The sequence below is a fragment of the Camelina sativa genome, chromosome 1, assembly GCF_030686135.1.
Source record: "Camelina sativa cultivar CO46 ecotype springtype chromosome 1, ASM3068613v1".
NCBI lineage: Eukaryota > Viridiplantae > Streptophyta > Magnoliopsida > Brassicales > Brassicaceae > Camelina > Camelina sativa.
Window position 1 is genome coordinate 24815583 of NC_141880.1, and position 25178 is coordinate 24840760.

The window sequence follows — 25178 nt, forward strand, 5'->3', positions numbered from 1 at the left end:
CTCATATATGGTGTCAAGATGATATTTGTTCAAACTATTGTTAAGACTTAACAGATAATTGTTAAGACTTGACTGATATATTGTTAGTCAAAAGTATACCCATGATCACAACAATGATCTAGATCATAGAATCAATCTCATTCGCAGCATAGAAGCACTAAGATTAAACAGGCAACCAAATTCATGCAGGCAAACGAATGAAACAACTGAGACCGAGTCAAATTGTGAAAGTACTGCTTGAGACTGGGAGTTACCAGAACAAGGCTGGTGATGTTAGTTGGTTGCTCATAGTCTACTAGAACTCTGCCATCCCTTGCTCAAGAATCAAGTTCATAAAATCTCTATACCAAAAGATCAAATACAAAATAGTTTAGCAATAAGAAGAATAAAGACTCTAGGCAAGTGTGTTTCTAATATGATAGTTCTCAGAAGAATCACAACACTAAACCTGTCTAGTGTGGCATTGATATCAATCACAAAGATATCAGATGTTGGTGACATTGCATCCTTGACCATTTTCTCAGACAGTTCAAGAGCTCCTGCAATGATTGTCGCTTCATCCACCCCTTCTAGCCTGAAAGAAACAAGATACTAAACAACATGACATAAATAGTATGGGATACAAAAACTTTTCATCTTGAATATGGGATCAATGCACACCTCATTTCCCTGATAATCCACAAGTCTTTTCAGCTAAGCTCTTCGAAAAAGAACTGCTCAAAAGTCACAATAACCAATGAATCATCACTAACATAACAACAATTACTTAGGTTCTGACTTAAGAGTAGCAAAAATTGATAAAAAGGGTATTCTAGTCTTGATTAGAAAAGTTAGGATAAGACCAAAATCTTCACCACTATAATAAACTCACACGCAACAACTAAATCAATATCAGAAACCAAACTCGACCCAAGTTAAAATTGTAGTTTCAATTCTGGCTAAAACGAGCCTCAGAGTAGGAACTGTCAAGGTGCCCCCCAACCCTTGACAGTTCCAACTCATGAAGCTCATATCTGCTTCGGCAGTTATCCATTTGGGACCACCTTCATTGCATCACGCTTGGCGATTTTTGATGATATTGAAACTTCATCAGTAGCTTTCCTCTTTACAGATACCCCACCTTCTCCATCCTCTTCCTTAGACAGCTGACTTGTACCAGTACCTTCAGCCTATGTTTGAGCTTTTCAACGCCATTGATTAGGTCTTCTTCTCTTCTTACCAGGTTTTGTTTTAGCACCTGTATTCCCTGCTGAAAAGCTGGTCTGAATGCCTAAGGGATCATGACCATGTTGGGTAGACGTATAAGATACTGCGGATATTGATTGAACAGGCAAAGATAACCTAGTCATGGCCTTGCCAATTCTAACAGACGAAGCAACTCGGTCCTCGACCTGGTTCATAAGTAAACAACTCTCTCCATTCTGAATGACACAAAATTCTGGAAATAAGTAAACAACTCTCTCCATTCTCAAACTTTTAAAATGATTCTTCTGATGGTTATACTCTTTGATTGCAATTAATTCTATAGAACTTTAACATTCTTTGAATACAACCTAACTTATACATTGCATCTGTGTCGCTAGCTTTTCAAGTAATTTTGGCATTTTTGATTTTGTTGTCCTGAGTCGTATCATATCAATGCCCTAAGGTCCCAATGACAAGTGAAGTCACTAGCCAGATGTGGAAAGCTGAGAAGGATGAAATTGAGCCTTCCATGCTTCGAATTCTCATAGAGACGCACCGTGAAGCTGATGACACATTTGTGGATGATAAGGCGAGGCCGATGGAAGAAGAGATGCAGAGACAGATTGATGCAATATCTCAAAACTCGGATGGCGACTCACAAGGAGGTTCAGATGGAACTGGTTTGACTCGACTTGATGAGGATGAGTTGGTCAATAAGGTAACACCTTCTCACATTTATGGATTTACTGGTTTTGTTGTGTGCAACCACAGTGATATCCTACAGCTAAGCTATTCGATTGCATGTAAGTGAATATTCGATTGCATGTAAGTGAATATGAACTACACAGTAAGTGAAATATGTTGTCTTCACCTCATTTTAATGTTACTAGTTTTGTTGTATGCAGTAAGTGATATAATTTACTGGTCAGCTAGTCTGCAGAAACTGAATATGAAGTCTGCTTAACATTTTTTAAGTTATTTCTATTAGAAACTATTTTTGATTACATTGGTAATTATGAGATTTCATATTAACTTTATTTTTTTATGTCGGTGGTACCTGCTCAGAATGGGAGGATCTTTGGTCTCGGGGGACAAAACTACATACGTGAGCATGGGGAAAGCTCAGCTGGCAGTGGAAAGAATATCTCTTGAACGCCAAATGACCTCTCTTCAAGAGCAGCTAGCCATTGTGGTTGAATTTATGAAGCAATATATGCATGAAGGTCTCGCAAACACATTCCCTTCTACTCAGCCAACTTCTGCAACGGGTGCGTAGGTCATTGGCCCAACGATGCGGAGCTTGTGGGCAGTGCCCTCTTCTAATGAACTTGTTCTCCCATCTTTCTTTACTCAATCTACCTATTTAGAACTCTTTTCTTTTCTCTTCTGGTTTAAAATTCTGTTTTTTTTTTTTTTTTTTTTTTTTTCTGAATGTTCAAAACTAAGGTGTAATCGGAGCTTTTTAAATTTAGTTTTGCAATGATATGTGCAGGTAAATTGTGTTTAGCGCTATATTTACAAACTTGCCCCACAAGGCAAGGATTTCCAAAGCTATAAAACATTTTGAATTTCGTCTCCTCCTCGTAGCAAAGTGTCGCTATTACTAAGTTTGTATACGAAGCTATTTGTCAGTAATTTGTTACAAAGGAGTAGTCACATATTGTAGAATATTTATGAGTGGTGACATTGTAGCACATAGAAGCAACTTTGTTACAAATATTCGTAGCAACTAGAAGCCAATCCTTACGGTTGAGCCGCAACTAACTGTCACTAATTAGCCACAATTATAGTGTAGTAATTTGTAACAACGTTATGACAACTTACTGTGAGAACTGTGAATGGAGTTCTCTGTCCAGAGTGTTTTCTGAGCAGGGGTGCTTACCACCGTTCTAGTCTGAACCGAAATAAAACCTAGTTGCTATTGTAAAGTGAAAGTCGGTATTATTGCCAATAGAAAAGTTTTCGACCTCCTTTACAATCTCCCCCCCCCCACTCGTACTTATACTGCTAAATTACAATTAATTTCGTATCAATTTATCCCGCAAATCTCGCACTCTATTCAATACAATTGATTAAGGAATTTTTTGACCGCTTCCCCGAGCTCCAAAGTGATTTGTTTTGCCGTTATACTCCACTTCACTTCTCCTGGTCGGGCTTAATGGGCTGGTCTTGGTTGTGGCCTCGACCCATATTATTTGTTGGTTCTGGGCCGGGGCCCACAACCCAAGGTGACACCAACACTTACTGTGTAGCTAACTGTCATAAATCACCGACCACTATTTAGTGGGTTCTTGTAACTAATTGTTACATATAATTCAAAAGCATTCTGTAACAAATACCTACATAAAACTGTAACATTTCGTAGCATTTTGCTACATTTTAATTAGTATTTATATTGTAGCAAGTTGCGACAATTAGCTACGATGGAGAAATTTTCTACAACCAAATAGTTATTAACTAAATTTGTCACAAATAGTTATACATTATATCGACAAATTTTTTCGTAACTATATGACCAGTTATTTCTAGTATTTAGATAGTTTTTTCTTGATAAAAAGTTTCACAAAAAAAAAGAAAGCTATTAAATACACAAAAACAAACATTAACTAAGAAGGCCTAAATAATAGGAAACGCTCAGCCCATATAACCCAAACTAAATTAGAAACTCTGATCTTTGAACCCATCGTCGACATGAGCTTCAGCGTCAAATTCTCGAATCGATCTTCCGTACGGGTCTTCAAAAAGCAATAACATCCTCCAGCTTGCGATCGAGTGCCAATGCCGCCGTTTTTACATCGTCACTCTCTATGGCACTTCTGCCTTCCACTATAGCTTCGCGAATGATGGCTCTCACCGTCGTGTTGTCTTCGATCTTACCCGCCTCATTGGTGATGTCTCTCTTCTTATGTTCTCTCTTGTTCTCTTTCTCTCACAGTCACAGGTGCATATGTGCAATATTATCTTCTTGTATCTCGACTCGAGACAGGAGATTTGAGAACACGTGGCATTTTAAAGATGATTGCGTGCGGGTGTTCGATGTGAAGGTGTTCTCTTCGACAATACGTGGAAGGATGATTCAAACAAAGAGAAAATGTTATAAGATTTTGAGATGTGATCCAACTTGAAACAGGAAGTTGTAGTGGATCAGAAGCTTGTATATGTTTGTTTAGTGTGGACCTGTTTGGTTTGTCATAAACTGGGCCATATATTGGTCTGAAGCCCATACAAGAACCGACTATGTATTAAGTATAAATACATAAGGTCAAACAGATGAGAGAGAGAGAGAGAGAGAGCCAAAAAGAGCTGTGTCGAACCCTAGTTCAGGCGGTTCTAAAGAGGTGAACAGAGCTAAAGAGAGATGTAGATTCTCGATGTATCTAGGCTTAATCTCTTGTTATTCTCCTTTCATATGTTGTTCTTGTGAGACTCGATCTAGGATATTAGACGAGTGTGAGAGGTATGTTGTAACCATAACACATATGTAACTCTTGATCTATAATGGATGTTGACGACTCTGCTTCCTCCCCAGACATAGTTGTTGATGCAGTGAACTGGGTTACCAAACCTCGGTGTTCTCTCTATTTATGTGTTTTCTCTAATTCCGTATTTAAAGCTTGTGTCAGATCCATCAATCAATACTTGAAAGAATCTAAATTTGTTGTATTGATTTACAACAAGTGGTATCAGAGCATCAGGTTCTTGAGGAGCAAGCTTTGTGAGAAAGCTTTCAGATCAGTGAAGGAAAGTGATAGCTTTATATCAAATATGTAGATCGTAGAGATATGGTGCTACAATATCATGAAAGAAGAAGATGGTGGCTGTTCTGGGTTTCAGAACATCGATGTTAGAGGAAGGAAGATTCACTATAGCGGATCTGATAAGATCAGATGTTTTCAGGTTTATGAACTCTGAAGGATCTACAGCTTGTCTCCTCCAATGGCTCGGGAGTTGAACATCAATGTTGCACATCCAACTTGAGATTAGTTTGAGGTGGAGTTAACCTCTACTTGCTTTAGGCTCAAATATTAAAGACGTCAAGTTTGTATCCTCTACAGTCACAAGGTCAAAGTGTGATGTTCAGAAGAGTTGTTTCTATTTGTTGATGGTCTGCATGAGTTAAGAGAATCAGAATCTTGGTATAGCACAAAAGGTTGGCTGTTGATTTTGCAAGGGATTATCCAAGATTCAATGCTGGATTTCAGGTTGTGTTTTGGTATATTCAGTTTGCTGAAAGTCTGATGCAGCTTGTGTGCAAGATTCAGAAGTTCGAACAATCAATATGAATAGGATTCTGCTACAATGGGATGCCATAAAAACTTGAATTTCTATGTGTGTTAATGGTTTTTTGAGTATCAATAAGGTTTTCTGGTTCAGATCAAATAAGGAGTTGTAGATGAGCATGAAACATTTCAGGTTAGTCTGTTGGAAATAAGACAGGTTAGGATCTTTGAGGAAATTCAAGTCTGACTAAGATTTGAGAAAGTGTGTAGTTGATTGCAGGATGTGAGTATCAGTGTTAATGGTTAGATTCTTGTGAATCTAAGGAAGGTTAGAGTGTTAATGATTAGGCGTTAAAGGAGATCATCAAAGAGCTGAAAAGAAGTATGAAGAAATTGGCTCAAGACTACAATGTCTATTGTTTGATATTCTGTGGCACACCAGTGCTGAAGCAGAAGGAACAGATGGGTGTTCTGTTGGAACAACATGTAAGTGTGTAGTCATCATTCAGGTTTCTTTGGATGTTACAGAGACTGATCAAGCTCAGGATATAGCTGATGTGACACATGAGTTTTGTGAAGACGAGTATAGACTCATGGTGAAAACTGATAAGGAAAAACCAGTGATGTGATGACTAAAGGCTTCAATTTCAAAAGAGATGAGATAATAGGGTTATAGTGAAATTCAGACGTGGAAGACTCAAGGTCTAAAATTTTGCAAAGTAGACCATCAATATTCAGACGTGGAAGACTCAAGGTCTAAAATTTTGCAAAGTAGACCATCAATGTCGGTTTGACATGATGATCAAGAGAAAACGTGAGGTTGAATTGATAATTGGTAGCTGATCAGATTGGTTGTCATCAAGGTGGGGTTTACATTTGGTGATATAAATCAATATGATTGTGTAGCTTAAACTAGATTGGTAAGGTAAGTTGGAATCTCGTTTAATTAAGAATCATGTGGTTATTCTTAGAATGTATTAGGCATCTCGCTATGGTATATGTTGCGACTAGTGAAAAAGTATACAAAGTCTTGATGGTTGCAGTCAAGGGAGTATGTAATTGTGTCAATTCACATTCAAGAGGTGTTTGTCTACATATTGAAGTGTATTAGAGGTCAGTGTGAATTGAACAAAGGTAAGCTAAGATGGTGATTGTCAAAACTGTTGGCTGAATATTTGTTATGTGTAGTGGATTGAACGAAGTTTTGTGTCGAAAGTCTTCCTAGCCTTAGGACGTTAGGCGGCATGACCTGTTGAAAACAACAGCGGTGCATTTTGGGATTCAATCTATTATTGTGATACAAATTGCTGTTGAATCGAAGACTGTTTCGGGTGTTTGGAATATATTTAATTCTAGAGTTCTGCTATGTGGTTCAGAAGGATTTTCTGAGTTAGTAAGCAAGGATTTAAAGGTTTTGATTTAGTCACTAGGACAGTTTCTGTGGAGTCAGTTAGAACCATAGAGGAAAGATTGTTTTGATTTGAAGACACAAAAGTGATTGTGTTATGATCTAGCTATTTTTTTAAAACAAAATGAACACTAAGGTGTTAAGCATGAGATGAATGAATGTTGAAGTGAGCATGGTGTTTGTAGGTATGGTCTCTGTTATTCATATCATGAAAGTCTGTTGCGCATCTCGCATGGAAACAGGTTTTATCTCAAGGCTTGAAGTATTTGCAACTGATATGAAGTCATAGAAAGGCTGATAATGTAAGAGAGTCAAATTGTATTTGTTGATCAGTTGCAGCCAACTACTTGAGAAGTTGTAAGTTGTATGTTTGCATCATAAGGTGGAGTTTGAATAATTCCCTTAGTAAAAGGCAGTTGAAGGCCTAAGAAGATTTATGATGTCGTACCAAGTTGTTTGGTGGATTCTGCATACTCGTGAATGTGTTGCAGAGCTGGAGTAACACACCATGAGCTAAGGTTTGATGTGAAGAAACTTTAAGGTATTGTCTCAGACATATCACATGTTATGATGATATGAGACATGGTTGAAGTGACTAACAGCGTGTCACAAGCTGTTGGTGGTAATTATGTTTTACCAGGATGTTTGAACCTGTGAAGTGGTTCAGGTTGATATGTTAAGACATATGGTTGCAATGGGTAATCTCGGGTTATACAATGGTGTTTCTGGATGTTGAGATTCTTTACTTGTCTAACAAGCTCAAGAAGGTGTTGTTGTTAAGGTGTATGATCATACATTTGAGAGACAACACTTGTGGTTTGAGTTAACCCGGTTTGGTTGTAACTCAAACAAGTACAAAGAGTCGATTGAAGATCATGGGTTAAGTGGTTGTTATTTGGTTGGCTCAAGTTGTAACCGGCTCACTCTATCTATCTGAGTGATAAGGAGGGTTTGTTATTGTGATAAGTTAGAATCAGAGAATTAGTTCAGGTTGAAACAAGGGTGTTTCAATATTTTTGTAGTTGATTCAAGTAAAGGTTTGTTTTCTGTCTCAGTGCGCACAAGAGTTGGAATTCAAGGGCTAGCAAGTTAGAATCAGGTGTTGTAGAATGAAATTCAATCACTAAAACAGCTTATGAGTATGAATCTCATGATCAAAGCTATGAAGATGTCAAACGCATGACAAGGATGACACAAGAGTGTCTTGAGTACTGGTTTATCTCTGAAGGAATGGACATAAGAATTGTCAAGGTTCAGGGGTCTGTGTGGTTATTCACAGAAGGATGCGTTGATGGTTGATGCAAATTTTAGGAGTTGAATTTGCTGATATGTTTGTTGTATGAGTGTGACTTATGCAGGTTATTGAAGATTGTTTAGCCAAGTTTAGAGCTGGATTCCAAAGGCTCTATGGGGCGTGTTTCTTCAAAGTTTCAAGCTTGACTCAAGGTGGAGATTGTTGAGATGTGATTCAACTTGAAACATGAAGTTGTAGTGGATCAGAAGCTTGTATATGTTTGTTTAGTGTGGACGTGTTTGGTTTGTCATAAACTAGGCCATATATTGGTCTGAAGCCCATACAAGAACCGACTATGTATTAAGCATAAATACATAAGGTCAAACAGATGAGAGAGAGAGAGAGAGCAAAAAAGAGCTGCGCCGAACCGTAGTTCAGGCGGTTCTAAAGAGGTGAACAGAGCTAAAAACAGATGTAGATTCTCGGTGTATCCAGGCTTAATCTCTTGTTATTCTCCTTTCATATGTTGTTCTTGTGAGACTCGATCTAAGATATTAGACGAGTGTGAGAGGTATGTTGTAACCATAACACATATGTAACTCTTAATCTATAATGGATGTTGAGGACTCTGCTTCCTCACCAGACGTAGCTGTTGATGCAGTGAACTGGTTACCAAACCTCAGTGTTTTCTATGTTTATGTGTTATCTCTATTTCCGTGTTTAAAGCTTGTGTCATATCCATCAATCAGTACTTGATTGAATCTAAAGTTGTTGTATCGATTTTACAACATAAGAAAACCCCTCCAAGGGTTGACTTATTTCGAGAACAAACCCAACAAAGCACTCAGACACTAATATCGAGACAACCAACCTAACCACTCCCGCCCCCATCTCCTTTAGCTTTTTGTCCCTTTGTTACAGTTTTCCCCCTTATTTTTGTTCTTCCTTCCCCCTTTTGGCACCTTATCAAACTTTCCCTAATACTAGGCTTCTGGTGAGATCTTCAATTCAATGCAAAGGGAGAAGATGGTACCCCGTGTTCCCCATCTATCACCCTCCACTCGCCCCACCGTTGCAGAAGTCCATCCTAAAAGAGCCACTGCATCAAAAATCTGAGATCTCGTCTAGCCGCGACGAAACGCTGCACTAAGCTATGGCTTATGGCGAGCTTCCCCTCGGGCTAACAATTTCAATTCACGGAACAACTAAGTTCCTCGGGTTCTCCTCCTCTGCTACACCCTTCGGTCTCAGCCAAAAAACGCTGACACAAACTTCACCGGAGATCAACGCTTCACCTAGAAATCATTATCCATCTCCATACAAGTGCCACTGTTCTCGATTCTCATGCCAACCAGGCAAAAGGAAACTAGGTTTCCATCTGGTGGGCTTCTTAAATTTCGGCCCATTAGGATGCCAAAAGCCCAGTAAGAATAATGGTCCAAGCTCTCTCTTGCATAAGCCCAGGTTTGCTCTTAATTTTTCTTTAGCAACCCTTAGTTTACTTCTGTGTTTACAATCGGTATAACCTGATCGAAGACGTCAAAGGTATCGTTTTTTACCAGTTTTGTTATGGCTGCTTACGATCTTTTTTGGAACACTGCCCATAGATCCATCTCGGTTTTTCAATCCTAATTTTCAAAGTCTGAAGAGGAAAGACTTTTTGTTCTCAAATCCGTTATGTCGAAGTTGGGATTACTGTCTCCAAAGTGCCATCTTTTATTTATCCTCGACATCAGACAATACCATTATCCAACAACCATCCTCCTCTCTGAAGCTCAGGCCTGTTTATTCCTTGTATGTGTCTTGCCGATTACAAAACTTGTGTGGAATTCTTGATCACCATTTCCATGGCAGAGAGAATCCACTTGTTCTGTTACGGCATTACACTTATTTTTTGCATCTACTATTAGCTTCAATGATGAACCTTTCTGCTCCCATTACCCTGCAACCATCCGCTTGTCTGAAGCCCAGGTTTGTTTATCCTTTGTCAATGTTTGGCCGTTTACAAACTTTGTGTGGAATTCTTGATCACCATTTTTATGGCAGAGAGGGTCCACCGGTTATGTTACGGTTTTACACATATCCTTTACGAATCATGGTATTAGCTTCAATGGTGAACTTTATTGCTCCCAAGTACTTGAAGTCTCATGGCGTGTCAGCTCTGAATTCAAATTGCCGAGGCTGTGCTTATGGTCCTAGAGTGTCCTCTACCAACCATCACCCCTCGACAGTTATAGCTAACTACTTCAGGCACCACTTTTCTAAGCAAACTACTATCAGCATCTCCACCACCATCCGGGCTGTTGCCCCCCGAACCCTTACCATGGCTTTGCTTCTGCTAATGCTCCTCACTCCGGTGAGTTCCTTGGTTCCGGTTCTTCTTCCAATGGCACAATGTCCTTTGACCGTGACCTTTTTGTCATCTCTCGAGTTCCCATGATCCCACATGTCTCCAACTGCTTTCTAGCTTTTGTTTCATAGCTCTCATGGATTCTTGCTTGATGTTTTCTTTATCTTTGTCTATGTTTATGACTTTGGGGAAAGTCTTTGCTTGTAACCTTTTAAACTTTGGGATAGCCTATCCCACTCCTTGTAATGTTTCTATTTGAATGAATAGAATTCATCCGTTTGTTCAAAAAAAAAAAATTCGAGAACAACCTTTTGACGATTAATCGTCGAATTGAGTTGCTTCAACTTCCATCTAAACAAATCGTACGTCTTTAATCTACGTGTGAAAGTAATTGGTATCCTTAGAAAACAACGAGACTTTTAACAGTTAACTTAAACCGGTTTAAAATTTTCATCCAAACCAAATTTGTTTTAGCTAGCTTCTTATTATAATGGAGAACTCTATATGGTGTAAATCAAACTTGTCATTTACTAAGCTTGAATATGGCTTGAATATAGTTATGTATGTGTCACAAATCACAGCCCTAATCTTGTTAGCTGACATGATCCCTCGAAACCAATGGCTATCTTTTTCTTAACTTCTTTGATTTAAATACAAAAGTAACAAATCAGACATAAAAGTTAGAAGATTATGAAGGAAAACACAAGTTTTAGTTCTTATTGTATATACTTAGACTTTGTTAACGACATCAAACTTGTAAGACTTCTTTATCTTTCCATCTCGCTAAAGATATATACATACGCAGCTAAAAGTCTAATGAGTAATGACACTCAAAATCATCTTTTTTATATGTATTTTAAAGTATTAAATGTTTACGATATTGTTGAATTTCAAAAACAACATAATTGAGAGATTCATGCTGATCTAGACTACTCCAACATTGTATTGCTATCTCTTAATCACCTAATTCATACAATCTATATAACATAATTTGAAACATAACAATATTCATCCGACACCAAAATTTCGCTTTGTCCTCCAAAGATGGTTTAACTCTGTGGTACCAATTTCATGTTTTTCGCAATTCATATTCTTTTTTTTTTTTTATTGTCTGAATTGCATTAATATGGGAATCAAAACCAAAAAAAACAAAGCAGAAACTAGAGTAGTCTTGCTAAAGCTGAAACAAAAATAGAAACAAGAAAATTAACTAGCCATAAGAAGCATAATAGAGCTCCGACTAAGTGCGGCTGTCCCTCCTCATCTGCTCCTGAAGCCAAGCAGGTCCGCCTAAGGATATATAAGAATTATAGCGCCCATCACGTGTTACACTGCCAACAATCTCACGAGCCACGCTATTGGCCTTTGGATCAGCTAGGTGAAAAGAAACATCCTGCATTTGTCGTACCACATAAAAGATTCTGTGGAGAACAGATCTATACTTAGGCCACTCTAGTGGTGTCGCTAAAGCTTTTGAAACCGCACCACTGTCTGTCCATATCTCACAAGACATAATGCGTAGGATCTGGAGATGTTCAAGGCACCAAAGAATACAGAACAACTCTGTTGTAATGCGATTCACCATCGGAAGGAAAGCATGTCGAGAATGGTATAACACGTCGCCTACATGGTTTCTCAGTATCCAAGCGCCACCCGAAAAACAATGAGCATTTATCCAGGAGGCATTCAGATTACACTTAAGCTTCCCGTAAGCTGTCTTAGTCCATCTCTTTGGAACCAGGTTCAAATTACTTCCCTGCATGGTCCCCGTCTTTTCCTGTTCCTGCAACCTATTCTGTCGTAACCACTCCTCAGCATCTGCCATCGCACCAACAAGAATAAACCGGTGATCATAGCCCTTACCTGCCAACACGGTTCCATTGCGGGCTTTCCAATTCTCCCAAAGTATCCAAGGGATAGCCTCACGAATGTTTAGCGGTACCCCAGTCCAGGACATTAAATCGAAGATATACTCAAAATTGTCAGAGATTGAAGCTGAGAACCCTTGTGTTGGCAAAGGTAAGGTCGATGCAGACCAAACTTGTGTTGCTAAAGGACAACAAAACAAAACATGTGACACAGTCTCATCATCGTCATGACACACTTTACAGGTTGGGTGAATATTTATCCCGTGTGTCCGAAGACATTCTGCAACAGTCAAGGCTCCTGAAAGAGCTCTCCAAATGAACATTCGATTTTTGGAACAGTGTCCACATCCCAAATCCAAGCTTTAAGCTCATTCAAAACATGTGCTCCACTGGATCCAATACCTATCTCTTGTACTTCCTTGGATACCAGCCAGTGACCGCTTTTCACTGAGTATTTACCATCATTGGTATAAGCCTAGACCAATTTGTCCTGTAACCGACAGTCCGTAGGGAACGAACGTATACGGACCACATCTCCAGGAGGAAAGAACTTCTGTAGAAGTTGTGTATTCCACTCTCCCTGGTTTGTGATAAGAGAAGACACCTGCAAGTTTAAATCTATATTCTGCTCCTTATTGCTAGGTTGTCTCGGTACATCATCAAAAACCCATTTCTCCAGCCAGACACTTGTGTTCTGTCCATTTCCGAGCGACTTCATCAAGCCTTTCTCCAAAAGCTCTCTACCAAAAAGAATGCTTCGCCACGCATATGACGGCCTAGAACCAATATGTGCTTCCATCAAAGATGTTGTTGGGAAATATCGAGCTTTATACACACGCGAGATCAAAGTAGACGGAGCATCCAACAAACGCCACACTTGTTTGGCAAGAAAAGCTTGGTTAAACCTTCCAATGTCCCCAAATCCCAAACCACCATTAGCCTTGGACTTACACATTTTCTCCCATGACACCCAATGCATCTTATTCTTCTCCTCAGTTGCATTCCACTAGAAATTGGCCATGGCACTTGTTATCTTTTGACACTGATGTTTCGAGAGGCGGAGAAGGAAATTGCATACACTGGGAGGGCCAAAGCAACAACTTTTAGTAGTGCCTCTTTACCTCCCAGAGATAGTGTTTTTTCAAACCAGCCTCGCAAGCGAGAGGTTAACCTATCAGTTATATAGGGTAACATATCCTTTTTCGAACCACTAAAATATTCTGGAAGCCCCAAGTACTTCCCAACACCACCTACTTGATCAATTCCTGTGAATAATCTTATCACTCTCCTCATATACGGGTCTAACTTCTTGCCAAAGGATATCGAAGATTTCTGAAAGTGTATCTCCTGACTAGAAGCCTTCCCATACAGTTTTAAGCATTGGAGCATATTAGAACATTCTGTTAAGCTTGCTCGACAAAGGAAGAGGCTGTTATCGGCAAAGAGCAGGTGTTGTATTGATGGGCATGTTGGAGTAAGCTTGAGACAGTAAGCCGACCTTCCTAATCAGCTTTATTCATGATGTGAACAAGCGCCTCAGCACAAAGATAAACAGAAATAGGGAGAGAGGATCTCCCTGTCGAATACCTCTCTATAGCTTAATAAAATTGTAATCCGTCCCATTGATAAGGACCGAGTACGTAACTGAACGTACACAGCTCATGACCCAGTGAACCCACTTAATATCAAAACCAAGTTACAACAGCAATTCCTCCAAAAAAAACCCACTCTACTCTATCATATGCCTTAGACATATCTGTCTTGATAGCCAGAAACTCTTCATCACAACCAGGATTTGTATGTAACGCATGAACTAACTGATGTGCTAGGAGGATATTATCAGATATCAGTCTACCTGAAACAAAAGCGCCCTGGGTATCATACACAATCTCTGGAAGAAACCGCTTCAAACTGTTACAGAGAAATTTCGACATTGTCTTGTAAATAACCGAGCATAAACTAATTGGACGTAGGTTCGTCATTCTAGTAAGGTTCTGAATCTTTGGGATCAGACAAATCTGAGTAAAATTCCATTATGGTGGAAGAATCCCAGATTGAAAAAACTGTTGCGTTTCAACCACAACCTGAGGTCCAAAAATGTGCCAATATTCTTTGTAAAAGTTACTTGACATGCCATCCGCCCCTGGAGACTTCTCCCCATTGATACTGAAAATGGAACTTTTGATCTCCACTGCAGTTATGGGACGTGTCAACTCTGCATTCATACTCGCAGTCACCCTAGGTAACATCCCATCCAGAGCTTCCTCAATAGATTCTGGTGATGAGCACGTGAACATCTTACGAAAATACTCTATTGCCACTTCACCTTTCGACCCCTCTGCAAATTGTTCTACACCATGTTCATCAAAGAGAGAAAAAATCTGATTTTGCATACGTCTTCTTTGTACACTGCCATGGAAGAACTTCATATTACGATCCCCTCCCTGCAACCAGCGTTCACGACTTCTCTCCTTCCAGTAAATCTCCTCAGTTCGATATGATTCAGCCAATTCCCATCGTATTTCCTTCATCACTTGCATATTCGGTTGAAGCTTAGTACCTTCCTCCTCCAATTTATCTCGAACATGCTTGATACGTGTCTTGGAGTTTATATTTTGTGATTGTTTCCAGCATGCAATGGATCTACGACAATCCGCTATTCTATTCATGATAGAGGTTTGTCCCATAGCCTCACCTTTGGTCCAACCCTCCTGGACCACCATAGCAAAGTTCGGTTTCGATATCCATCTCTTATTGAACATGAATCTCCCCATCTTGGACCTGTTATCATGTAAAAATCTTAAAAGAATGGCTCTATGGTCAGATCCAATCCGTTCCAGATACTCTCCTTGCCCCCTTGGAAAAAGCCAGAACCAAGCTTCATTACCCAGAGCTCTATCAAGGCAACACTGCACCCACATTTTGTTGCGCTCTCCCGCCCATGAAAGCTTGTTACCTATACTGGGACCTCCCGTAGACGACAATCATGAATCATATTCCAAAAAGGAAAAAAGGATGACTCCGCCCGTGCTGGCCCTCCCACTTTCTCCGAGTTGTTGAACATCTCATTTAAAGCTCCAATCACCAACCATGGATCGTCACGAGTCATACCAATATCAATCAATGAATCACATACCACTTGTCTTAAACCACTTACTGGATCTCCATAAACACACGAGACATAGAAAAAAAATGAACCCATCTTGACTCGAACGTCAATGATTCTTTGATTCGAACTAAGTACTTCTACTTCATAAGCAGCTTTCCACAAAAAAGCTAAACCTCCACGAAGCCCCACTGGATCCACAATATGAGCATTCTCATATCCCAAAACTCTCTGAAGCTTCACCACATAGTCTCTGGAGTTTTTAGTCTCCAGGAGGAACATGAAATCCGGAAAATGTAGACGACGCATTTCCCGCAGATAAGGAATTGTCAAAGTGCCCCCCAATCCTTGACAATTCCACTCCAAAAGCTCATCTTGGCACCGGCAGTTCCTCACCCGGAACCGCCTTCTTCTCAACGCGTTTAGCGAGCTTTGATGAAACTGGAGTCTCCTCAGTAGCTTTACGTTTTGACAAGACCCCTTCCTCACCATCTGTGGCTACAATGTGATCACTAGTATCTGCACCTTCTTGAGCATTACCCCCAGCTTGTGCTTTCCTTCTCCATTGGTTTGGCCATCTATGCTTCTTTTGTTGTTTAGTACCAGTGCCATACACACCAGCTGAAAAGCTAGCTCGAGAAACCGTAGCACCATGACAAAATACAGAAGCAGGAGCAGACACCACCGGTAAAGATTGACTTGGTTGTGATACCCCAGCCAACTCTGCCCTAAACGCAACCATAACACCCACAATCGGCTCCTCTGCACCAGGAGAAGAGGTTGAATGTTTAAAATCAAACACCAAACCTTTTCCTTTATCCATATCAGCGGTCAGACGAGCAGGCTCCTCCAGTCTTAGTAGAATTTTTTGACCATCAATGTCCCCCTCTAAGTCCCAAACCGATTTCCGTACTCTCTCAATATGGATTTGTTTCTCTTTTGGATCAGAAACAGACAAATATTGTCTCATCTCATCTAGGACTTCCTTAGAAATCTTCGGCTTCCCTGAAGCTACATCAATGCCCACGTCATCATCGGTTAACACCCCAAATAAAGGATCATATCTGCTTATCCTTGGGACCAAACGATGTGGAATCATCGTCGGACTTGGAGCCCCTCCCGTAGAAACAGATTGCCGGTTTGAAGGGTTCAAAGGACAACAAGTTTTGTCATGGGTGAGACGATGACACTAATAGCATCTTTTCCTTATCCTCTCATATTCAATACCTATCTCAACGACTTCCCCAGACGGGAGTTGCAAAGCCTGTCGATTCTTCAATGGTTTGTTGATGTCAAACAACACTCTAGCCCTTACATATCCTCTGCTCAACGGCTTCAAAGGGTCAAAAGCGATATCCGTAACTCGACCAATATAACCTGCCACCTCCTTGATCGTATCCACTGTAAGATAGTTAACCGGGATATGACGAAGGAGGATCCACAAAGGAAGGACCTTGAGGAAATCAATGGGAGGGTTCTCAACCCAACGTTCCAACGTCATACTCCAATCATTAGACGTCCATGCCCCAGCTTGTAGAACGAGTGATAAGTCCGCTTTTGAGTCAAAAACAAACTGAAACTTGTCATTGGGAAGTGCGATTCCTCTGGCTCTGTTGTACACACGCCACATCCTCGACATCTCATGAATCATACTTGTCATCTTTTGGTTCTCCGGACAGAGTAGTTGACCAATAATGTTGCATTGATTCCTAACACTTGAAGTGAACTTAGCATGATCCTGCAGCACAATCGGTTGATCTTCATCAATCGACATCTCCTTAAGCGCTCTATCCAAGGCATACTCCATACCCGCATGCTCCAAAACACTCCTATTTCTCTTCTTATACGCAGAAAAATCGAAACAAAAAGTCATTGTAAAGGGAGGCGGCACAAGAGAATGATGAAACTAGGTTAAAAACCACAGCCACCTTCAAAGATTACACCGTATAACACCAAATATTCTTTCCAAAGCCGGCGAAAAAGAAAGATTTCCCGGTAACTCAATCTTTTTTCCTAGAGATGAATCTCTCTAGTTGAAAAAACGTGTTCTTAGCCCTCCCTTGGATCGTAAAAAGTCTACTTAGTTTTTTTTTTTTTTTTATATTCTTTTTTACTTTTTTTTTTCACCCTTATAAAAATAATATTTATTGTACTAATTTCATGTTTTAAGTTTTCGCAAATCGCAATTCATTCTTCTTTATTTATTTTTTTCTTTTTATCTCACTCTTGTAAATATTTTTTTTTTTTTACCAATAAATTGTTTTACTATAATTGGATCGAATCTCACGGATTCGGATCCCATTTTGGTACCCGATTCAGTTTCACAGACGTGTGAAACCGCCTTGACCTCTGTCATCATCGCTTATAAATGTTTATAAAAAAAAAAAAAAAAAAAAAAAACTTCAATTTTCCTCTCTCTCTCTCTCTCAAAAAAAAAATGTTTCGATTGCTCTCAAAAACCCTAATCCCAACCGGAAGATTCTTCCTCCTCCGTAATTTCAACAACCCGGCGGCGATTAAAACACCGACACCACCAAACTCCGTCTGTTTCAGCCGCCGCTTTTCATCGACACCAAACCTCATCGAGGTCGACATAGATACCAAAACCGAAGCCGAAGCCGCGATTCTCAAGAAGCTAAACGAGTTCGTTCGAAGGATCATCGTCCATAACTCGACCCCGGATTGGCTCCCTTTCGCACCTGGCTCCTCCTTTTGGGTACCTCCCCATCAGATCACCGCCAAGAAGATTGCGAATTTGGTCGATAAGGTGACTAATCCGTTGACAGAGGAAGAGACTCTTTCTCTTTCGTCTCCTTTTGGTTGGCCTTCTTCCTCTTTCTTCATCCCTCCTCCAGGTATATATATTCCTCTCATCTGTGTAGCTTCAATTTCATTTTCCCCTGAAATTGAAATTTGTATATGGAATTCATAATTTAGGTTATAAAAAGGGATTTACATAGGGAAGAGCATTTGTGTATTCGTATTTTGGAATTCTTATATATATATATATCTCTACATGAACATTTAGTATACTAGAGCTGATTTGTTTTTGATGTTCTGTGTCTCGTTTTCGTAAGATATGATTCAGTTATTGTTTATGTTGATGATATGTTTTGTTAATGTATATGAAAATGTTTTTAGATGATTCATCATCTACACAAGAGGTAGAAGCTACGACCATGGATTTGAAAATCCCAGGGAATGAGATGTTAGAAGTCAAGTTAGCGCATTATCCAGATCCGATTTACTTTTTCAAACCTGAAGATGGGAAAGAGTGAGTTTGATCGATACCTTTTTTTTTCCAGCGCTGAGGGGGCAGGTAACAAGATTGTATCTTTCTTATATCATCTCATCATCAGAAAGAAGTTAGTTCTTTAATCCTCATGATTTGAAGTACTAATGAAGTAATGTTTTGCTTTGCTAAATACAGGACATGCTTGGAGAAACAGATTGTGACTGAGGAGGTTGAAGCAGTTTGTACATATGGGGTTTGTAAGCCATGAAGTTATATGATGATCTTTTGGCTGACTTGATATTTCTTGTTGACTTTATATATTTTATAATTGACTTGATATATAAATTTAGCTTGAGGGGGCTTCTTCTTCTACGTTTATGCTAGAGTTTAACCATTATTACAACCTTTCTAAACTCAATACGAGTATTTTCGCATGTTATGTTTGTTTTCTCCAATCTTGTTAATTGCTTTCTTGGAGGTTGGTAGAAAAGATAGGTTGCCTTCTTATTGCATTTATTTTGTTGAAACTTTTATTTGCAAAGTTGCGATGAAAGACTTTCTCGTGTGTGTGTGTGTGTGTGTGTGTGTGTGTGTGTGTTATTATGTTGAAACTTTTATTTGCAAAGTTGCGATGAAGGACTTTTAGGGCTTGCTCGTGTGTGTGATCAAGAACTGTATTTTCCCACCGAGCTTTCCTCATGCGCAGCTCAAAACTAGTTTGTTGTAGAATTTTGATAACTTCGGCGATAATTTACAGCACGGTATCGCATTAATAGGTGAACAAGAGATTTCTTATATAGAATCAATTACATAAATACAAGGAAGATACTCTTTTCACCTTTCGTCCTGTTTCACTCAAAAAAAATTCTCAAGAACCATCTAAATAAGTGCATAACCAAACCCAACCAACCCCCAAGAAAATAAGTTGATACCCAAATCATAGATTATATCAGTCCGATTCAATCAAAAACTACTACAGATACTCTGAAATTCACACCTTTTACGCTTCAGCACAGAAACACAGACAATAAGAGCATAAAAAGAGGAAAAAACTAGAAACATCAATTGATGATATACTTGATTAAGATTTTTAATCCACGTGACAATACAAATTCATAAACAAGAACAAGATATCATTGCTTCATTCCTTCCAAATTGCTGATTACTTCATCCAGCTCATTGGATTTTTCCCTAAAGAGCTGATGAAAGGATTGAGTATCATCACAGATCTTCCTGAATCTTGTGTGGTTCACATGGTAATCTAACAAATCTGAGATTTAGCAAATTTCAACAAATAAACGAAAACCAGAAATTATGGTCAAATGAACTCAAAAAAATGAAATAAAAATTTCACAAATATCTGTACAAAAATTGTTTATTCTCTTTGAAGAATGTTAGTTATTCTTGCTCTATTTTCATATTTTTGGCTTCATATCATTTATTTTGTTCACATCTATCATTTATAATAGTTTGTTGTCTATTATTTTTTTAATTTTTCTCATTTCTTTACAATACTTTGTTTCTAGACAAAAAATTGGGGAAAGGAGTTTGATCATTAGATCAAATTAAAACTTGAGAGCACCTCATGTTATGCTTCCATATTAGATGTTGATGAGAGTTTGTGACAAGGTGGATACATTTATATAGAATTTGAATAAACCTAATTAAACCAAACCAGTGTTGTTGGAAATGGAGATCATGGCAACCTTGCCATCAAGGTGTTTGATGTAGGAGAAGCCACAATGTCTTATGAAGAATAAGGTTTTCATCACTGCCGCTTTGGCTCTCTGTGATGAAGATGCAGCAGCTGTGAATCCATTGCCACAAAGCTTTGATCTTGAAGAGAAGTAGAACAGTGCTTTAAGTGTGGTCTCAGAAGATATAACAACTAAATGCTTCATGATAGCCTCAATTGGATGATTTGCCACACTTTTCCTGCTTGGCTTTAGTGCTCTAGCAAATCTCTCCAATTGTTTTGGTATTGGAGAAGGAGTCTTAGCCACAACAATTGAAGGTGTTTTGGATGATCGGCGGTGAGATAGAGTTCATTCTATATTCATATCCCATGAAAACATATATTTATATCTCGTAAAAATATATTTTCTTGGCAAACCAACAATATATCACATGATAACAAAAAATGACTTAAGAACCTCACTGGAAGAATTGTCAATCTTCTGACATTTTATCAATAGAAGAGTTCATTCCATATTCATATCCCATGATCCATATTATTTTTATTATTCATTAAAAAACTTTTATATTATTGTTTTTACTATTTTAAAATTTAACTAATTTTACATAGTTTGTTATTTATTTATTTTTTACTATTATTAATTATAAGTAATAAATATGGAAAGAAGAAATCTTTAAAATAGTAATTCTTAATGCAAAAAAATAATAACATTGCTTAGGTAGATGCTGATGTGGAGGAATGAGAATAGAGAAAGTTGAATTTATATATATAGATAAATAAATTTGAGTTTTGAAATTATATATATATATATATCACAAAATGATGTGGTTCATATATATATATATATATGTATATATATATATATATTAACATCATTAGTTCTAACAAATAGTAAGGTAAATATTATTGGTTGACTAAATATTGTTGAGTGTTTGTATTTTAAGTTCCTAAAGCTTAATCTAAAATAAAGCTAAACTAGATTTTAACCCGCGGTACACCGCAGACTTATAATTTTTATTATAATTTATATTTTATATTGTATCTATTTGTTAAATATTGGATGTTTTGTAAATAGAATAATAACTAAATTTTCCGATTGTTGTGCGGCTAAATATTTATATTGTTTTTTAACCCGCAACACATGACCATTTGTTTTTTATATTTAGTTTGTTTTGTTTAGTGTTTGATATTCTAATTTGATTTTTATTTATTATAACAAAAAAGAATGGATCTAAATACATAATCAGTAATTTATACGTTGTGATTAAGTCACATTTTTCCTAATGATTTAATTATTTTATACAATCTTAGTGAAATCAACTTGATTTTATGTCAAATATTCTAATATTAGTAGTATTGATAAATAATTAAGTGAGGATTTAACCCGTGTTAATACAAAATTAATAATATTTTATTAATTTCAACATGTCTTTTTTATAACTCATCTACTATATAACCACATTATATAGTATTTTAGACTTTTTTAATTTTACATATTCGTAATAATTAAAAAATTTATTAAGTTTATATATGTTAATTATGATAATTTAAATAAATATCAATCAAATTTTTTCTTACGTTAAGAATCAAAACTCACAGGTTTTAGAAAACAAAATGAGAATCAAATTGTTGTTTTCTTTGTTTGCGAATGATTCATATATTTTCAAAACACAACAGAATGTGTGGTTAAATGTTAATAGTTTTCATTTCCATATTGATTAATGTTATTTTTTATTTGGAATGAAATGTAAAATATTTAGGAAACAAAATCTGGAGGAATGTTAGTTATGAAAAAATTTTAGGGGTTAATGTTGTAAATAACTTTTTAAATAAACAAAACTAAAAAAGGCATAACACAAAATGTATTTCAAAAATGTTAATATAGATACAAAAATGAAGATAGTATGTATAATGTATGATATGATTTTGTAACGGAAAGCTTTCAAATTCAACGTGCGCGAACCCATAACCAAGTTCGAAACTTGTGGAAGAGAGACGCTGCCAATAGAAGCCACTTTACTACTTCTACGGCAGAACTTACGGACACAAAATTCACATATATAGTGACGAATTTCTTTAAAAAAATTGACAACCAAGTAAACTCACTTACGAATGTCAATTGTCGAGTATATTAGTATCTTAAATCTGATGCAGCGCGTCTTTGCTTTGATCACGCCTCCCATGAGTCTCGTCGTGATCGGGCCTCTCTATTATTCCTCGTTTTGGATTTCATTCTTATGGGGTTTGTATATACGATTGGACTTTATATGTTAGATTAGCTTTTTGATTATGCTAGAATTTTTGTTTTATAACATCTATTTAAGCTTACATCTATTGTTAGTAGCTTTTGATTATTAAATACACTAGTTTAAAAAAAAAATTGTATAAAGTCTAGAGAGGAAGACTCTCGACCTTAGGGCCTAAGAGCTTGTGTTCTAGCTTGTATAAAGTCTTAGGCTTAAGGTTATCTCCAACGGAGGTTTTAAGCTCAGGTTTTAAGGAAAATTGATCAAAAAAAATAAATCAGAAATAGGTAAAATAAATAAGAGGCTATCTTATTTAATAACATGAACTAGAATCGGATCCGCGCTACAGCGCGGAGGATTGTTCATTAATATATATATCTATATATATACAATCTTAATAGATTAGAATATGCTATATTTTCATTTTTGCAGTTGGTTACATTAAATCATATATTTGGGGTAATGATTTTGGATAAAAGAATAGTAGAGAAAAAAAAGAGAGTAAATGGTAATAAAATGAGTTTTGATAAAATAAATATTAAAAAGTTTAGAAAAATACTAACAACACAAAAAATAAATAATTCAATTTGATCATTTTAGTAGTAGAAAATAGGAATCTACATAAAATATTATAAAAATATTCCGCTTGTAAAAGTTACACTAATATGTATGATGTGATGAACCATAAGAACAATTTATCATTTACCCAAAATTTTTAATCTAATTTATCATTTACTCAAATTTAGCAAAACAATTTATCATTTACTCAAATTTATCTAAATTGAAATTTAGCAAAACATTAAAGCCAAAATTTTATCATTGATTATTTTTAAAATATCAAAATCATATTTCTTGAACTGAAAACAAATTAAATAAATAAAATCCTAAACTACTAATCTCACTATTTTCACTACATCATACTTATATATTATTTTGTATTGTTAGAATTTACTAACTTTGGTTTTATTTTTTTATGTTGATGAGTTTTGCTTAGGATAGATCTTTACATGGTTCTTCTTTAGATTCTCCTGAGTTTCCAGCAAGGGTAAAAAATAAAAGTAAAAATATAGTTCATATATTAAGTTAAATTATTTATAAAAATGTAAAATAGTTCATATATTAAGTCAAATTATGTATATACCTGATTCATATGTCCTGAATACAATAAAAATTATTAATCATTCATAATTGAGTTTGATAGTCGTAATCAGCATCATAATTAAAAAATATTGAATGAAATTTTGTACATACCCGTATCACATAAGAACATATCAGTTTGATAGATTTACAATGTTTTTGATGTTCCTGTAACATATAAAAATTAAAAAAAAATAATATATATCATATTGGATAAAATAACATGAATATAGTAAACAAAATCATAAATAAATAAAAACATCACAAAAACATAGAAAATGTGGAATGAAACAATTGATGTTTTGTTCGTATGACTTTATATAGTGAGGAATGGGTGTCTATTTTTGGGGTTAGTAAATTGAAGTCTTCTAGAAAAAATTCTTTTTGGCTTGTAGAGAAATTTAAGTGGTTTTCTAATAATTATATAAATATATTTAGAATATTAGTAGTAATTTCAGATTTTAAGTTAATTACTTAAACTAACTGATTGAATATTTGGTATTACATATTGAAATCTAATCATATATGGTTGTTAAATTATGCTTATGTTTTCCTTTTGTTTAGGTAATTCAAAATTGATAGAGATATGTGAAAATCTTTGAAATCTAATCATATATGGTTGTTAAACTATATTTATTGGTTGTTTCCAAATTGAATAATAATTTTGCATAAGTTATGCTAATGTTACAACGTTTTAATTATCATTAATATTTTTATTATACATATTAGGAATGATAACAAAATTGATAGAAATAATTCGAATGTAATTATAAACATCTCAGTAATTCTCATTACTATTTTTTTTTGTATATATAGTTATATAATTGAAAATTTATTTTTTAGATTTTTAAATTTGTTTAATTATATTATGATTATTTATGAATTATATGAAAATGGATTTTATTTCCGGAAGTATATACTAATATATAATCAAAATTAAAGTAGTTTACATATATAAAAGATTGAGATCTTACTGATTTGTGCAATCAATTATCTTGTTATTCAGTTTGATTTTTTTTTAGAAATGTTTCTGGTAGAAGAATTTTATGTTGGAAGATATAGTTTTCTTATTTATGTTATACAATTTGATATACATTAATTATGTATATTTGTTAGTTTCCTAAATTGTAGGAAAATATATATTATCTTAATTATTATGATTTATTTCTGAGGAAATTTATTACATTTTTAATTTATTTTTTAGAAAACCTGATAACCCATTTATAATGCAGCGGGTAATTTTCACCCGAATCCAACTCTTTAATTTCGGGTTATTTTTGCAAAGCTGACCCGACCTAGAAACACTTTTGTACTTCTCTTTTTACTTATATACGGATAATGTATAAGAGACTGTGAACGTGTCGCGTATCGGTTGGAAGCTCGATAGTTTTTTTTTCTTCACCTTCTCTCTCCGATTTTGCAATCGCAAAAGAGCCGTCTCGCAATCGAACGGAAACGGGAGGTGATTGAATCAATTGGGAAAACTCGGTTTA

At 36.4% G+C, this 25178-nt stretch overlaps 5 protein-coding genes across 5 annotated transcripts; 1 reads left to right on the top strand and 4 right to left on the bottom strand.

The window, feature by feature from the left end:
* Positions 1–11637: 11637 nt before the first annotated feature.
* Positions 11638–12588, bottom strand: LOC147950310 (uncharacterized). Its single transcript, XM_087512868.1, has one exon. The coding sequence runs from the start codon at positions 12586–12588 to the stop codon at positions 11638–11640; it is 951 nt and encodes a 316-aa protein (XP_087368994.1).
* Positions 12589–13294: 706 nt separating this feature from the next.
* LOC147950311 (uncharacterized) lies at positions 13295–14199 on the bottom strand. The gene is made up of 2 exons (XM_087512881.1): positions 13958–14199; positions 13295–13694 (listed from the first exon to the last, which is right to left on the bottom strand). The coding sequence occupies exons 1-2, from the start codon at positions 14197–14199 to the stop codon at positions 13295–13297; spliced, it is 642 nt and encodes a 213-aa protein (XP_087369007.1).
* A 99-nt stretch (positions 14200–14298) lies between these two features.
* On the bottom strand, positions 14299–15186 carry LOC147950312 (uncharacterized). The gene has a single exon (XM_087512883.1). The coding sequence runs from the start codon at positions 15184–15186 to the stop codon at positions 14299–14301; it is 888 nt and encodes a 295-aa protein (XP_087369009.1).
* A 1374-nt stretch (positions 15187–16560) lies between these two features.
* LOC147950313 (uncharacterized protein At4g02000-like) lies at positions 16561–17178 on the bottom strand. Its single transcript, XM_087512886.1, has one exon. It carries the CDS (start codon positions 17176–17178, stop codon positions 16561–16563), a length of 618 nt encoding a protein of 205 aa, XP_087369012.1.
* A 562-nt stretch (positions 17179–17740) lies between these two features.
* LOC104710666 (uncharacterized) lies at positions 17741–19045 on the top strand. Its single transcript, XM_010427306.2, has 3 exons — positions 17741–18226; positions 18513–18690; positions 18802–19045. Exons 1-2 carry the CDS (start codon positions 17809–17811, stop codon positions 18647–18649), a joined length of 555 nt encoding a protein of 184 aa, XP_010425608.2. The 5' UTR covers positions 17741–17808; the 3' UTR covers positions 18650–18690; positions 18802–19045.
* Positions 19046–25178: the final 6133 nt, after the last annotated feature.

What these genes read in the sequence shown, in the direction of transcription:
- LOC147950310 (XM_087512868.1), bottom strand. Translation starts at nt 12,588, where the DNA reads ATGTTCATTTGGAGAGCTCTTTCAGGAGCCTTGACTGTTGCAGAATGT.
- LOC147950311 (XM_087512881.1), bottom strand. Translation starts at nt 14,199, where the DNA reads ATGTCGAAATTTCTCTGTAACAGTTTGAAGCGGTTTCTTCCAGAGATT. An exon ending in GGAATTGCTGTTGTAACTTG is followed by an intron (nt 13,695 to 13,957) that starts GTTTTGATATTA and finishes TGCCGATAACAG; the next exon opens with CCTCTTCCTTTGTCGAGCAA.
- LOC147950312 (XM_087512883.1), bottom strand. Translation starts at nt 15,186, where the DNA reads ATGTGGGTGCAGTGTTGCCTTGATAGAGCTCTGGGTAATGAAGCTTGG.
- LOC104710666 (XM_010427306.2), top strand. Translation starts at nt 17,809, where the DNA reads ATGTTTCGATTGCTCTCAAAAACCCTAATCCCAACCGGAAGATTCTTC. An exon ending in TTTCTTCATCCCTCCTCCAG is followed by an intron (nt 18,227 to 18,512) that starts GTATATATATTC and finishes AAATGTTTTTAG; the next exon opens with ATGATTCATCATCTACACAA.
- LOC147950313 (XM_087512886.1), bottom strand. Translation starts at nt 17,178, where the DNA reads ATGGAGTATGCCTTGGATAGAGCGCTTAAGGAGATGTCGATTGATGAA.